The 13961-nt window shown below is 47.5% G+C and overlaps 1 protein-coding gene across 1 annotated transcript in view; it reads right to left on the reverse strand.

Annotated features, from left to right (window-relative positions):
• Nucleotides 1-13961, reverse strand: part of LOC132232285 (myosin-16) — a 59202-nt gene that overhangs the window by 35939 nt on the left and 9302 nt on the right. The window contains exons 5-18 of the mRNA XM_059691713.1: nucleotides 13927-13954; nucleotides 13345-13441; nucleotides 12683-12775; nucleotides 12092-12155; nucleotides 11745-11843; nucleotides 10238-10341; nucleotides 9674-9812; nucleotides 9038-9306; nucleotides 7248-7418; nucleotides 5369-5548; nucleotides 3487-3613; nucleotides 2640-2698; nucleotides 1641-1728; nucleotides 1151-1268 (exon numbers count right to left, since the gene is read on the reverse strand). Of these exons, the coding sequence (XP_059547696.1) occupies nucleotides 1151-1268; nucleotides 1641-1728; nucleotides 2640-2698; nucleotides 3487-3613; nucleotides 5369-5548; nucleotides 7248-7418; nucleotides 9038-9306; nucleotides 9674-9812; nucleotides 10238-10341; nucleotides 11745-11843; nucleotides 12092-12155; nucleotides 12683-12775; nucleotides 13345-13441; nucleotides 13927-13954 (1636 nt within the window). The remainder of the gene's footprint in view (nucleotides 1-1150; nucleotides 1269-1640; nucleotides 1729-2639; nucleotides 2699-3486; nucleotides 3614-5368; nucleotides 5549-7247; nucleotides 7419-9037; nucleotides 9307-9673; nucleotides 9813-10237; nucleotides 10342-11744; nucleotides 11844-12091; nucleotides 12156-12682; nucleotides 12776-13344; nucleotides 13442-13926; nucleotides 13955-13961) is intronic.

A 13961-nucleotide genomic window follows, 5' to 3' on the forward strand; every position in this document is an offset into this window, starting at 1 on the left:
CTCCAAGCTGGCAGCATGAAAGCTTGCCCATGCAGTTATCCCCTGATCTATGGCATGGCCCTTGAGTCAGGGGATAGATTTCTTTTACAGATACTATAGCAGGCAGATAGATGTGTCTGACAGGAGACTTGGGGACTAAATGTCAGTGTGGGTTGAGGTTTCAGGGGGGAGGTGTTTGTAGAAATGAAGACACCAAACTTCTTTTCTTCCAGGCATAGGAGAACTGCTTATTTTTCCTGACCTGCAAGCAGCCCCCTTTGTGATCTTGGATAAGTCCTTCCCCAATTAGGGACTTCAGATGACTTGGATAGGATGACCTCAGGTGACCCTTCTTACTCTATCAATCTATGGTCACATGTTCTAGCAAGTAGAGAGGGGGTGGAAGTAAAATAATGCAAAGATGGGGTCTTGGTTTGGGTTCCCCTAGAAGCAGACCCTGAGACCAGGATTCAAGTGCAAGTAGTTAATTGGGAAGTGGCAGAGTTGGGAAGTGGGTTGGGAAGCAAATAAAAGGCATGCTATCAAGCCAGTTTTTATAGCAGGCAACTGGATCTTAATCCTGCTGGGGACACCAGGAGCAGTGGTGAGTTGGAACCTGCTCCTACTGGCTCATAAGAGTTAATAGTGTGCATCTCTTCCAAACTCCACATTCAGTGATGCCACATTGGTAGCTTGAAATCAGCTGTGGTGGGAGTATTTACACCATGGGTACAGGCAGACACTACAAATCAGGGTTTCTTTTTTTTTAAACCCGGAGAGCCCATTTTTAACATTTACCAGCATGTTGTTATCTGATCTGACAGCCAGTGTAGGACACACCTCAGAGTTACCCCATCAGAAGGGTGAGGGAGCTGAAATATTTATATACCAACTGCCCTTACTCATTGGTTGAAGGCTGCTTCTGGGGAGGCATTAATTCCTGATACTTTCAGCCTGCCAAGTAGCAAAGTAGGCCCCAGCAGCCGGAGAAAGCCCTCAGGCAAAGAAATGCAGGTGATGGCAGTTGAAATGTGGGCCAATGTGTAGTGAAGTAGAGAGAGTGAGGCAGCATATGTCTTTGTACCCACAGTGTCTGTGACAATAGGATTATATTTGTCAATAGTCAATCCCTGGAAATTGTCAAGGTTTCTGGGACATACCACTCACTCACCTCTGTTTGAACTCTGGGTATTGCAGCCTGTTTGGGAAGCCCTTCCTGCAAATACGGATACCTTCCAGGACTCCATTGCAAGCCAGCTGGTGCATGATTAGGTGGGCATCCACCACACCTGCCAAGAGGGAGGGCACAGGATGGGGAGTCACTACTCTATGGTGGGACAGGCCACTTCTTGCCACTTAAGAAGACTGAACTGAGTATCCACATCATTAACCCTAGTCTCCTCCTATCACTGCCCAGGGGTCCCTGTTCCCCACAATTCAGCAAAGTCCCAAAGGCTCTCCTGAGGGTGACTTCTGTCTGGGTGGACACCACTCTGCTGTACAAAGCAGCTAGAACACAATTTTTGGATTGTCCATTGTTGGGGATTCTTTCATGCCCCATTTAGCCCCAATCATTGCTGGTTATTGGACTTAACTTGGAGCAGACACCAAATTCACAGCTCCTGAGAACTTTCAGCAGGGACACACGCCCCATGATATACCTGATTGCTTGAACTCATTAGGCACAATACAGCGGACAAAATGAGGGGCAGTGCTGTGGAGGGTGGTCATCAGCTTGTTCAATTGCTCCTGGGGAATGGAGGAAAAATTAAAATGAAGAGTGAGTAAATTTGGCACTGGTGTTGCAGGACACCTACACTCAGGAGAGGTATTTATTTAGTTTAATTAATTAAATTAAAATTAAAATCTAGTTCTTTCGATCACAGCATCCACTTTCAAGTACTTACTAGCTACATATGGATAATGGCTACCATATTGGACATCATGTCGGAAAGAAGAGAACATTTCTGTCATTGTGTAATGTTCTGTTGGTTAGCAGTGCTCTCGGAGGTCCAGTGACTTGCCTAAGGTGACATGATTTACAAGAAGCAGGGCCTCTTCTGATTCAGTGCTGGATCATTATAAAATCTTGATAGTAAAAGGAGCCATAGTGCCTGTGTGTAGTAGACCAAACCCTGTCCATTGTTAACTTCCCTACTAAACAGTTCCTCCTCCTCTGCCTGGATCCTCCAATGAGGTGATCCACTCTGCCTTAGGACATCTGATTCTTGGGAAATATTAGAATCTTTCTTTGTGTAACATCTCCTCATGGGCTGCACTTCTGCACTTTAGAACATGTTCCCAGTAATGCCCAAACTTTGTGGAAGAAGACATGCCAACTAACTCTAGGGCACAAGAGCTGCTTAGCCATTGATATCTCCACTTGTCATGTTGGGCAAGTCCCATCATTCTCTGGGTTTCAGTCTGAAACAACACAACTAGATTGGACCATCTCTGAGGTTCTTTTCTGCTCTACTGTCCTGTGGTTCTGTGACCCCTTCAGAAGGAAACAGACTCCTCAAATGCAAGAGGCAACCATAGTCATAGAAATGAAACCATCCTGTCCTTGGTTGTGAGGTGGTAGCCATACCACCATACCATTGAAAGGAGAGGGTAGGTGCACTGAATGCAAGGTGGACTCTGGGGCAGCTCCTACTTACCCGGTAGAAGTTGGAGACTGTCATGAAGGAGGAACCTCTCTTCTGCTTCTTGCTTCCAGCTGAGAAAGAGAGACAATAGGTTTCACATCAGCACCCAGCATGGGAGGCTGTCTCAAGGATATGCATTCTCTGGCTTTAAAAACCTTTTGGGACTAGTTAAGGTGGGGTCTTTCCATCAGGAAAATGAGATCTATCAGGGAGTGGGCCAATGGCTGACTGTGACATAATTGCCAAAAGAAGTACTGTGCTCCTTGGAGAGAGTGTAGTCCTTGGTGATTTAGGGCTGGCACAAGGGGACAAACTATTCCCATCACCTGGGGAAGAGGAAGAGCACACAGACCATCTGAAGAATTGCATGTTGGTGGTGAAAACATCTCTGAGCCAAAGGAGATTTGCAGTTCTTGCCCCACTGAGTGGCAGCCCAATTGGGCAACTCTCACCCAGGGTGTTCCCCTATGGGCCACACAACCTAGACTGGGCTGGAGGTAAGGCTGGGCTTGGTATTTGCCTCAGACAAAGGCAAGCAGGGAGCAGAAAATAAGCACAGAGCTTCTGCGCATCAACTTTTCCAAAGCAGTATTGTTCCACCCACAGGTGATATGGTCCGGATGATTGATTCAGCTGATGGAAGCTCTCAGGTTGCATCTGCATCCCTCTATGGTAGTATCCTCCATGGCCTACCTTAAGCAACATGCCATCCATCCATCCATCCATCCATCCATCCATCCATCCATCCATCCATCCATCCAGAGTTGAATGAAAAAGTTTTGTTTTTTTCCCCCTTTCCTTTTGGCCACAAAAGGGCATCAACATAGGGAGACTGGACACAACAAGGGTTCAGCCATACCTGGAGCCTCCTCTTCTTTGAAGAGAATAGCCAGGATTGACATTGTTGATTTCTGGAATAAGCCCACCACTGTTTCATTCAGGGGGTCTTTGTTTTTCTCTAGCCAGCCTGTGATGTTATAACCCACCTGGAAAAGGGAAAATGCCAGTAATTATATTTCTACCTATAACTCTACCTACTCTCAGTTCCCAAGACCAATCTCCCATCTCCTGGTACTTCCATTCTTGTCCCAACGACTCCCTGGAGTCTTGGGATATCCCACATAGAGGCCCCATCATCTGCTTTCTTGGGCATTTGCAGTTTACCTGTCTAGGACACCCAACTTCTGGCCTTTGCCCACAAACCAGGACTCTCAGCTGCTCTCTGCTGGGCTGTGACCTTATCTTGCATGTCTTGCTTTGCTGGCCACATCGAGCTTTCCTGACCACTGGATCTTCTTCTACTCAGGTGATATGATATTACTGTCAGTGACTGGCTTCCCTCTGAGAGCATTTGGTCTCTCCTTGCTGAGAAGCACATATACCCTGGGCCATTGCCTGGTGGAATGGTGGGGGTCTTCACTTATCTATTTCTGGGGGCTCCATTGTGTCCAGGTAATTGGAAATCTACAAATTTATATTTCCCATTTGCCATGTGGCACCAGCAGGAGAGACAAAGAGGAAGGAACCTTTCAGATCCTTCTATTGAGTACTGAGAAACAAGGGAGCAGACGAGAACCCCAAAAGTTTGGGTTTCTTATGTTCTATAGAGCATAGAGGTTTGTCATCTCCAGGCTTTATTTTAGAGCCTTCTTGGAAGTGCAGAGTCCCCATTTGACTTTAAATATTCCATTGCTTCTCATTTCAGTGTGGGAGATGGGTGGAACACTGCAATTCAGCCCCAAGCCTGCTGTTTGCTCTAGATCAGTGGTTCTCAACCTTTCTAATGCTGAGACCTTTTAATACAGTTCTTCATGTTGTGGTGACCCCCAGCCATAAAATTATTTTCATTGCTACTTCATAGCTGTAATTTTGCTACTGTTATGAATCGTAATGTAAATATCTGATATGCAGGATGTATTTAGGCGACCCCTGTGAAAGGGTCGTTCGACCCCCAAAGGGGTCATGACCCACAGGTTGAGAACCACTGCTCTAGATGTTGGCACTATTCATTTTGTGAGTAATTGACATTGTTATGGTTGATGAAATTATAAAATCTTGGTCCCAATGCTCAATCCAACAGCAGCTTTCCTGGTGGCTCTGGTGCTGAGGCTACTGTTTTCTGCAGTTAAACCCAAGGAGGGTCAATAAACTTTAGTGGTAACAGGAACATTGGCATTTATGGCAATACTGAAATCCCAAGGAAGCCAAAGATTCTTATAAACTGGATGGACAAATGTTGTCTCCCCTATGAATTATTCAAATAGAACCTGCATCCTGCTTGCACTTAATTTCCCCCTTCCCTGAGGACTGGGATTGTCATGAGTGAAAAGCCACTTTAGAGATGTCACCTTGTTGGTTTGGCAGCCACAAGCTTTCAGAGGGATGAGTTAATCATTTAGGAAATGATTAATGGGCTCATGGAATTTTTTTTCAAGTGTTCTCATTTCTGACCAAGACTGAAGTTCACCTGTCAAACCAACGGCCATATATCATGGTGTGGCCCTGGCAGTTCTGAGGGTAAAAACTGTTGGTCACTCCCTAGCAGGCATCCTAGGCTGGATATCTTTTGAATTCTCAGATGCAGTGATGAAGTATGAACTGGAGTTTATGTCAATGAGCTGATCACCCTGTTTTATCGTGGGTGTACTAGTTGGAGGCAGGAAGCCTCAGGGCGGGTGTGTCAGGACCTATAACAGGAAGAAGAAACAGCAGCCAGTAGGTGGCCACAGGATAATACTCACAGTGCCTGCATAGTGGACGAGCTCAAAGTGGGCCTCAGCCCCTTTGCCCTTTCCTCCCTTGGGTTTGAGGAAGTTGTTGGACTTGCCCAGGTGGTTGTCATATAGGGCTGCCTTGAATGTGGCGTCGGTGGCCTTGGGGAACACACACTGCTCCTCCAAGATGGAGAAGATGCCCATGGGCTAGAAGAGAAGAGGAATGGACAGCGTTAGAGGAGGCCACAGGATCACGAAGGGGACACTTTGATGTTGGCCTGCGGTTGGTGGGAGGGGTGCCTCACACACCCATGTGGCCAGGAAGCAGAACTCTGGGAAAGATGCCTGGCATGTCATGGTCTGGTCTTCGCATGGCCATTTAAACTTGAGAGAGGCTAGAATTCATGTAGTCCAGTAGAAGGGAAGACAAGTCTGAAGGGAGCAGATAGCTCCCCAGATGTTAACCCCGTCCATACAGTGGTGCTAGGTAGGTTTGGCTCTCAGAAAAAGGGTGAAATCAGTAACACCTGACCACTCTGTGTTTAATTTATCTGCTTTTATCTACTCCTCCTCAATGACATTCCTGACTACCCAGGGCCCTCATGTTATTCTAGGTCTCTGCTTACACAAAAAAGGGGTGCTCATAAATGTTATTAGTGCCTTAATATTCCCCCTCCTATGGGAAGTCTGGATATTTAAAGAAGACTTCTGGAAGAGGGCAATGCTTAACCCCAAAGCTCAAGCATGAGAACATTCCAGGCTCTGTGACAGCTGGACAGGGAGATATTTGCAGGTGTTGGGGGTGGATGAATCATGCATGCAGCCTGATTTTGGAAATTCTGTTTTCCTGGAGGGTTAAAGCTGAGCCCACATCGGAGACCCCTGGCTATCTTTAAAAATACAGATTTTTATTGATTTCAGAGAGGAAGGGAGAGGGAGAGATAGAAACATCAATGATGAGAAAGAATCATTGATCATTGCTGCCTCCTGCATGCCATCCACTGGGGATTGAGCCTGCAACCCAGGCATGTGCCCTGACCAGGAATTGAACCATGACCTCCTGGTTCATAGATCGACACTCAACCACCGAGCCACACTGGCCGGGCACCCCTGGCTATCTTGATGATAGAGTCTCTATGATGGGCTTAAGGATGAGCCTAAGAGATAAGATATGTTCTTTCTTTTTAAAAAATTTTTAACTTTTCACTTTGATATAATTTTAGGCTTGCAAAAATAATGTAAAGCATTCCTAAATATCCTTCATCCAACTTCTCCAAATGTTAACATAAGTTACTCTGTACAATAATGAAAACTGAGAAATTAACATTGGTGTAATACTATGAACAGACTTTGTTCAAATTTCATCTATCCCATTAATGTCCTTTTTCTATCCCTTTTCCGAATTTAATCAAACAATATCTATTCTTGAACTAGGCCATTTGCTAAACCAACATAATCCCTATTGTGTGATTACAGGAGAGACAATTAGATTGCCTGGGTTAGAGCCCAGTTTTTCCACTCATAGGTTGTATGACCTTGGACAAGTGACTTCCCTTCTCTGTGCCTCAATGTTCCCCTATGTGAAATGGTTATAATAATTTATTCCCCACATATGGTTACTTGTGATGATCCAGTGAGTTAAGGCAGGCAACAGCCCAACTAACCATGGTCACTCTAGTCACTGATATACCCATTTTGCAGAGAAGAAGCTAGAGGTCAGAGCCAAGCATGTCAAATCCGCAAGATTGACATGCTTGAGTCAGGCCAGCCAAAGTCATCAGCAGTATTGCTGACTGCCCCAAATCCAGGTTCTGTCTCCCTGCAGACCCCAGTGAAATTCCCTCCTGATGTGAGCTCTGGTCAGGGCCTGGTGTCTCTCCAAGCCACTCCTTCGAGGAGCAGTTACCTTTTCCAGGAGGTCAATGCAGGCCTGCAGGTCGAGGCCAAAGTCTATGAAGACCCATTCGATGCCTTCCCTCTTGTACTCCTCCTGCTCCAGCACAAACATGTGGTGGTTGAAGAACTGTTGCAGCTTCTCGTTGGTGAAGTTGATGCACAGCTGCTCAAAGCTGTTGAACTGTCAGGAGGACAAAAAGAGGGGTCTCAGCCCAGACACTGACAGAGCCTTTCCCAGGACCAAAAGATGAGCCACAAGCAGAGCTAAAATCTGCCAAGGGCCAATCCGTATCGGGCACTGTACCAAATGGCTTAACGCCGATCACCTTGTCAGTGGCCCCGTCAGCCTTGTGAGAAGCCCTTCTCCGTTACCCTCCCTACAAAGACGAAACAGCTTGAGCAGGTGCCCCTGGCCACACAGTACTGCCAGGACCCAAACATAGGCAGCCAGACTCTGGCCTGTGTAGTTAACAAAAATGTTTGTGGAAAGAACCATTTTCTTTCCAGGGATGGAAATCATTTGAGATGTTTTTATAGATCTGACCCTGTTCTGCCTTTTGACAGTTCTCTCTCTGTGTAGTTTATCTCATTCCTCATCTGTAGAATGAAGGGACTTGAGGAATTTATAAGCCTTTAAAAAAAAAAAAAAGCCAGAGACTACTTTCTCTGAATGAAACCCTATGCTGAAGCCTCATGAAAAACAAATTTAAGTGGAGGTGCCATTGAAATCACAGAGCAATATACATACATCAGACCCTGGGCTAAGCTGCATTTTCTCAAAAAACTTACAAGGCAAGAATGGTTGGAGTTCCCATTTATAGATGGGGAAACAGAGGCACATACAGCTTTGGAAATGGCCAAGCTGAGATTTGATTTCTGTTTGTTCATTGCACACACTCTGCTATAGGCACAGGGTATCCTCTTTCTTCCCTAGTCCACTCCTGCTGACTGTCAGTGGCTGGCCAGGACTCTAGAGAGCACAGTTTAGACACTCTAAGGCTCTTTCTACCTCTGAAATTAACTTATTCTATTGTAGTCAGCAGCCAGATTATCCTTTTAGAACCTGAAAGAAATTGGGCTAAGCTGTTTTTGTTTTGTTTTTTAAATCCATCTGTGGCTAGTAGAAATCTTAGAATAATAGGATAGCAGAGCTAAAATGAACCTTAGAGATCATCTCCTCCCAGCCTGTTCATTTTAGAGTTGAGAATACTGAGCCTCAGAGAGGCGTAGACACTTTCCTAAAGCAACACAACCAGTTGATGGACACCCTGAGTTCAGAATCAGTCTACTGATTCCTAAAAGTGCTTCCAATTATAGAGGCAAAATCTTCCTGATCCATAATACAAGTCTCATTTCTGTGGGAAAGAAGTGGGAGGCCATTAATGTGTTGGTAAATCAGCTCTCTCTTTGTCTCTCAATCTCTCTCTGTATAAAAAAAAAAAAAAAGGCAAAAAAAACCCCCAAGAGCCTGATTTGTAGTGTTGGCCAATTTCCATGGTATAAATACACCAGGGCCATATATCAACATGATGTCAACTGGCTCACAAAATTCCAGAAAATGTAGCAATCATATCTTGTGAGCCAGTACAGTCTGGCTCCAGCACACCTCTCCTTCTGTCCATTATCATTCTTTATGACTAGGCAAATGGAGATGAACCTTTCTGGAGGCCAAAAGTCAGAGACCCAGGAGCAAACTGAAATTGACCCATTCCAGGTCCAAGGTGACATGGTGGTGAAAAGTAGCTTATAAAGGGAGGATGGCGACCCCAAAGCAGAAATAAAAGGTAAAGCCAGGCACACCTCAAAGATCTCAAAGCCGGCAATATCCAGCACCCCGATGAAAAACTGCCTCTGCATCTTGGTGTCCAAGGTCTTGTTGATCCTGACCACCAACCACTTGAACATCTTGTCGTAGACAGCCTTGCCCAGCGCCCCAATGGAGTTGTTGCATTGTTCCATGTTCTGGCCCTTTTGCACAAACTCGTTGCCTACTTTGACCCGAGGCCTGGTGATGCCCTTCTGGAGTTCCCCGGAATTGAGACCCATGAGATGGGCGACTTTGTCAGCCACTGAGCAGGGATGGAAAAAAACGGGTGAGTGAAAGAAAGATGGTGCCCTGACATGGAGAAACTTAGTATGGTCTATTTTGGTGTGATAGGAGGTGAGGGGAGGGTGGAGAAAACCGATGTTGCCATTGAGAAAACAGAGGTGTGAGATGGTTTCCACAATGCCTCAAGGTCAAGTGGCAAAGCAGAGTACAGAAACCAAAATCATGTCTCTGATTCTCTGTCATTTCTCTCTGAGAATATAATTGTCTGGACATACAAGGAACATTCTTGGTTTACAGCATGTCTCTGAAATGGCATGAAGCCCTGGAGAGCAGTGAACCCTGCCACTGGCTGCCTCCTGCCTGAGTGGCCCCAGCTCAACACCTACCCTCGGTGGTGTCCACTTCAGCTTGCTCCTCTCTGGGCTTCTGCTTGAACTTCATGTTGCCAAAGTGCATGATGCCCCCCGTCAGCTTATAAACGCCAAGCTTCTCCTCGGCACTGAAGCCCAGCACATCAAAGGCAACCTGCAAGGCCACAGGGAGGAGAACGCCAAGAACCTCCTGGCTTCTCATTCACAACACTGCCACCGTATGGACTCTAGAGGTCAGGCACACCCTGGTCAGCGAGGCCTGTTTTTCTCCAAGGAGCCAGACTAATTGTTTAACCTCTCTGGCCTCTGCAAAATGGAACGTCTAGCAGGACTGAAAACAGAAAACGAATGGGTGGAGTGCATGGCCCCCTGAAGTCCCTATGGAATTCTAGTTCAGTACTGCAAAGAGAAACTGCTTGCTGTGACAGGCTTGGGAGGAATGCCCAGGGAAGAATCTGGGTTGCTGCCTGACAATTCTTAGGGGGACCTCCACCCTAAATCTGATGGTAGTACATGCAGGCCCCCAAAGCTTCCGTCTTGATTGTCTTTGTCTTTCCCCAGCCACACCCACCCACTTACATCTGTGATCAGCAGCTCCTCCCCGTCGTCCATGTTTTCTACCGAGGTGACACCCTGGCTCATCCAGTTGTACTCCTTAGGGTTGGGGACCAGCAGCAGAGTCTCTGCCGAGAGCAGAAGAGTTAACAGCTTGGTGACGCATGCTTTCTTCTCTTTCATTTGTAACCAACATCTCTAAATGCCTCTCATGTGCCAGGCATGAGGGGTTACAGAGCTGAATACGACATGGTCCCTTCCCTCTGGAATCACTTCCAGAGCCATGGAGGGACTTGAACAGGGTCACAGGAGGAGCTTGAGAGTGGGCAGAGTATCTCGGGGACTTGGTTGGGTCCTCCGTCACTTGACCCGGTTTCTGGCACCTAGTATGCACTCAGTAGATATTTTTGGAATAAGTGAATTCATATTTTTCACCTTCCTCTTTCCTGCAGAGAGCAGGTCAGACTCTAAGGCAAAAGGTAACACATGATTGCAGTGAGCAATAGTAATTACTTCATATTGGGACGTTGTTGTTTTCACAAATATCTTTACTTTCATTTTTCTTCAAATGTGTGTCCCTGTTGGTCTGTGTTTTTTTAACTTTTGGAAGAGACATGGGTGCAAGAAACACTTGTCCTTTCTTTCATCTTTACTATCTAGAAAAACTACAGCTCAAGAATGAAGATAGGCATTAGGGCTTGGTGGAGAGTGTGGTAAACAGGAGAGCCTAAGCTCCATCCAAAGGGGCCATCACCATTCAACTGCCCTGATTAGTCCCACAAATGAGAGCAGGCCCATAGCTACCAGATCTTCTGCTAGTCCAGGAAAACCAGGAACTTGGGTTTTTATGTGAAGTCTCCCAAAATCAAAATGCCATCCAATAATTAAAAGTTCACTGTATTGAACAAATAAAGCCCACCTGGGGGTGGGGGTGGTGTCCAGTGCCTTAGTCTCTGGCTGGGTCAGGAGGTGTGTATATGGAAGATTGAGACTTTATTCCTCTCCTCCCCCTGCATTTACATCCCAAGCAGGTTTACCAAGGATAATTGCGGCCGTTGGTGCCTGTCCAAGGGCACCCAGCTGAGTGGATGAGTGCACTCTGCTTGCTGAGCAGTGCACTCACTGTCAGCTGTGTCTCCCCCCCGCCCCCCGTCCCCCCAGAGAATAGCCTGTTGTTATTGCACAGACAAGCACTGGCAGGGCTAACTGTGGTCTTTGGCTGACCTCTTTGCTGCTGTCTGAGTATTGAGCCCAGAGGCAGCAGGTCTAAGACACAAGAAGTCTAAAGCTCCATATCTCAGCCATTGAGTTTCAAAGCCCCATCTGTGAAATGAGTTAAGCCTCATAAGGCTGTTGCGAAGGTGAGATGTGAGTGGAACCTTGAGAAAATTTCCTGTAACCTACTCACATAATTCTGAAGTAAAGGGATTCAGGCAGAACCATGGGCTCTGCACATGGAAATTTGTTTCGTTATTGAAAAAAAAGGGAAACGTGAATTAAGGAGAAGGCAGACAGACATAAAGCTCTTTACCAATAAGTTCAGGTTTCTTGTTAGAGAGAATCTGGTAGAAAATGTGGTAGCCCCTCTCAGCTGCTTGCTGTGAGATGACACGAGATTTCTCTAAGAGATCTGGAATAGAAGAGGGAACATGCCTGTAAGTTCCCCCCCTTCTGCCTGGAGTGCAGGGTTCCTCTCCATAAAGCCCAGTGCCATAGCCAGTCATGGGCTCATTCTTCCCTCTCCCCTAGACACACAGCCTCAGGGGCCCTGACTGCTGGTGGAGGCCAGACGGGCTGGGCATGATGCAGGCCACGCTTAGGAGGGCCCCACACTGATGTAATGTTGCTGGAAGAACCCTCCGAAAGGGCCTGACTCACAGCTCTCGATGTCAGCTCCAGCCAGTTTGCCCGTAGTTCCAAAGTGGATCCGGATGAACTTGCCCTGAGCAGGGAGGAGAGAGGCGGGTCGTGAGGGAAGGTGTGGTTCTAGAGCAATAAGTGGCCCGGGTTTGGCTACAGCCACTCAGTGACAGCCCCCTGAATTCAGAGGGCACTTGGGGAGTGTAACTGGGGCAGACGTGGCTGTGGTCTGAGTTGTGGATGTCCCATGCAGATGGGCAGAGGAGGTGGACGGGTTTTGGAGTTTAATCTTGTATCTGTGGGGTAGCCTGTAGATTGGGGTGGGGGTTCACAGCTTCCAGATATTGCAAATCTCTGTCTCCTCTGTCTGACTTCACAGCCCCAACATCACTGTGTTCCCAAGTTTCTGCGTTCAAGCCCCTTGATTTATGTACTGATAGGGGCTCTGTTTGATATAGACCCTGACTGATAAAAGTCTCTGAGAAGATGATGTGACTTGCCTCATCCCATTGGTGTGTTTAAATCAGCCCGAATTTACTTACCTGGAATGGGGTGAGGGTACCTGTCCCGCCACCCCCAGGGCCCCCAGTTGCCGCTGCTCACACTTACAAAGCGCGAGGAGTTGTTGTTCCTGGTGGTCTTGGCGTTCCCGAAAGCCTCCAGCACGGGGTTGGCCTGGATGATTTGATCCTCCAGGGACCCCTGCCCCAGAGAGAAACACCAGATGGGTTGGCCTGTGGGCTACTGCCTGGGGACTCAGGGCTTTCACATGACAGTGTCTTGCATGTTAGGAATCAGGATGGAAACAGGTTAGGGAGGCTGGGAAGTTGGGGCTGGAGGGAGGGCCACTGCCTGATGACTACCCCCGGCCCCCTGCAGCCCCTGATATTGGAGGGGCACCTGGCAGATGCTAGGCCTTGATTCTTTGCTGCTGTTTCCTCACTGCTCTTGGTGGAGAGACCCCTGAGTGACCTGAGCTGGTGTCTCTCTCCCAACCTTCCTTTTCTTGTCAGCTTTTGACAGCCACCACTGGCACAGCTAATGCTCTTTGTGCCCCAGGGCCTGCATGTAAGATGTGGCCTAGGCAGCAGAATTCATCCTGTGTGAGGAGACCTGGGTCTGCAGCCACCTTCTCCCTGTGTGACCCCCCCCCCCGCCCCCGCCGCCACCCCAGGTAGCTTCTCTCTAAGCCGCAGTCTTCTTATCTGCAGAATGGGCCTAACCCACAGAGCAGGCACTGCTATGTGTGACGGGATACCCAGCCACCCTACCTTCCCATCCGAGGACTGTTTGCCAGTTCCTCCGATATTGGCAAAGTACTGGATGACCTTCTTCGTGTTCTCAGTCTTGCCGGCACCAGATTCTCCACTGTGGGTGGAAACGGGAGCAGACAAGTGAAGCACGTAGAGGGGAGTAGCAGCAGAGAAGTAGAGCAATAAAAGGTGCAGGCTGAGCGTGATCACATTTCACACTTCAGCTGTGACAGACAGGTGGGGGGCTTAGGGACATGGAGGGTCCCCTTGGTTTAGCAGGTGCAGATTTACCAGTCCTGCTAAGCCTACTTGCTGTCTACAGATTTCTATACAAGGTCCCACCAATTAATTTAAGAAGGCTTAATTACACGTATAAGACACAGACCTAGTTATATCTATACTAGAGGCCCAGTGCATGAAATTCGTGCACTGGTAGGATCCCTAGCGGCTGCTGGCTGCCAGCTGGGGCCTCCCTCTCCCTGGCCAGTACCGCACCCTAGTCCCCTGGTGAACTCCTGGAGGAACTTCCAGTCAAGGGGACAATTTGCATACTACACTTTTATTATATAGGATTTACGGAGGGACAGAAGGGACACTTACGTGATTAGCATAGACTGATTTTCACGATCTGCAGG

The sequence above is a fragment of the Myotis daubentonii genome, chromosome 4 (assembly GCF_963259705.1).
Source record: "Myotis daubentonii chromosome 4, mMyoDau2.1, whole genome shotgun sequence".
NCBI classification, from domain to species: domain Eukaryota; kingdom Metazoa; phylum Chordata; class Mammalia; order Chiroptera; family Vespertilionidae; genus Myotis; species Myotis daubentonii.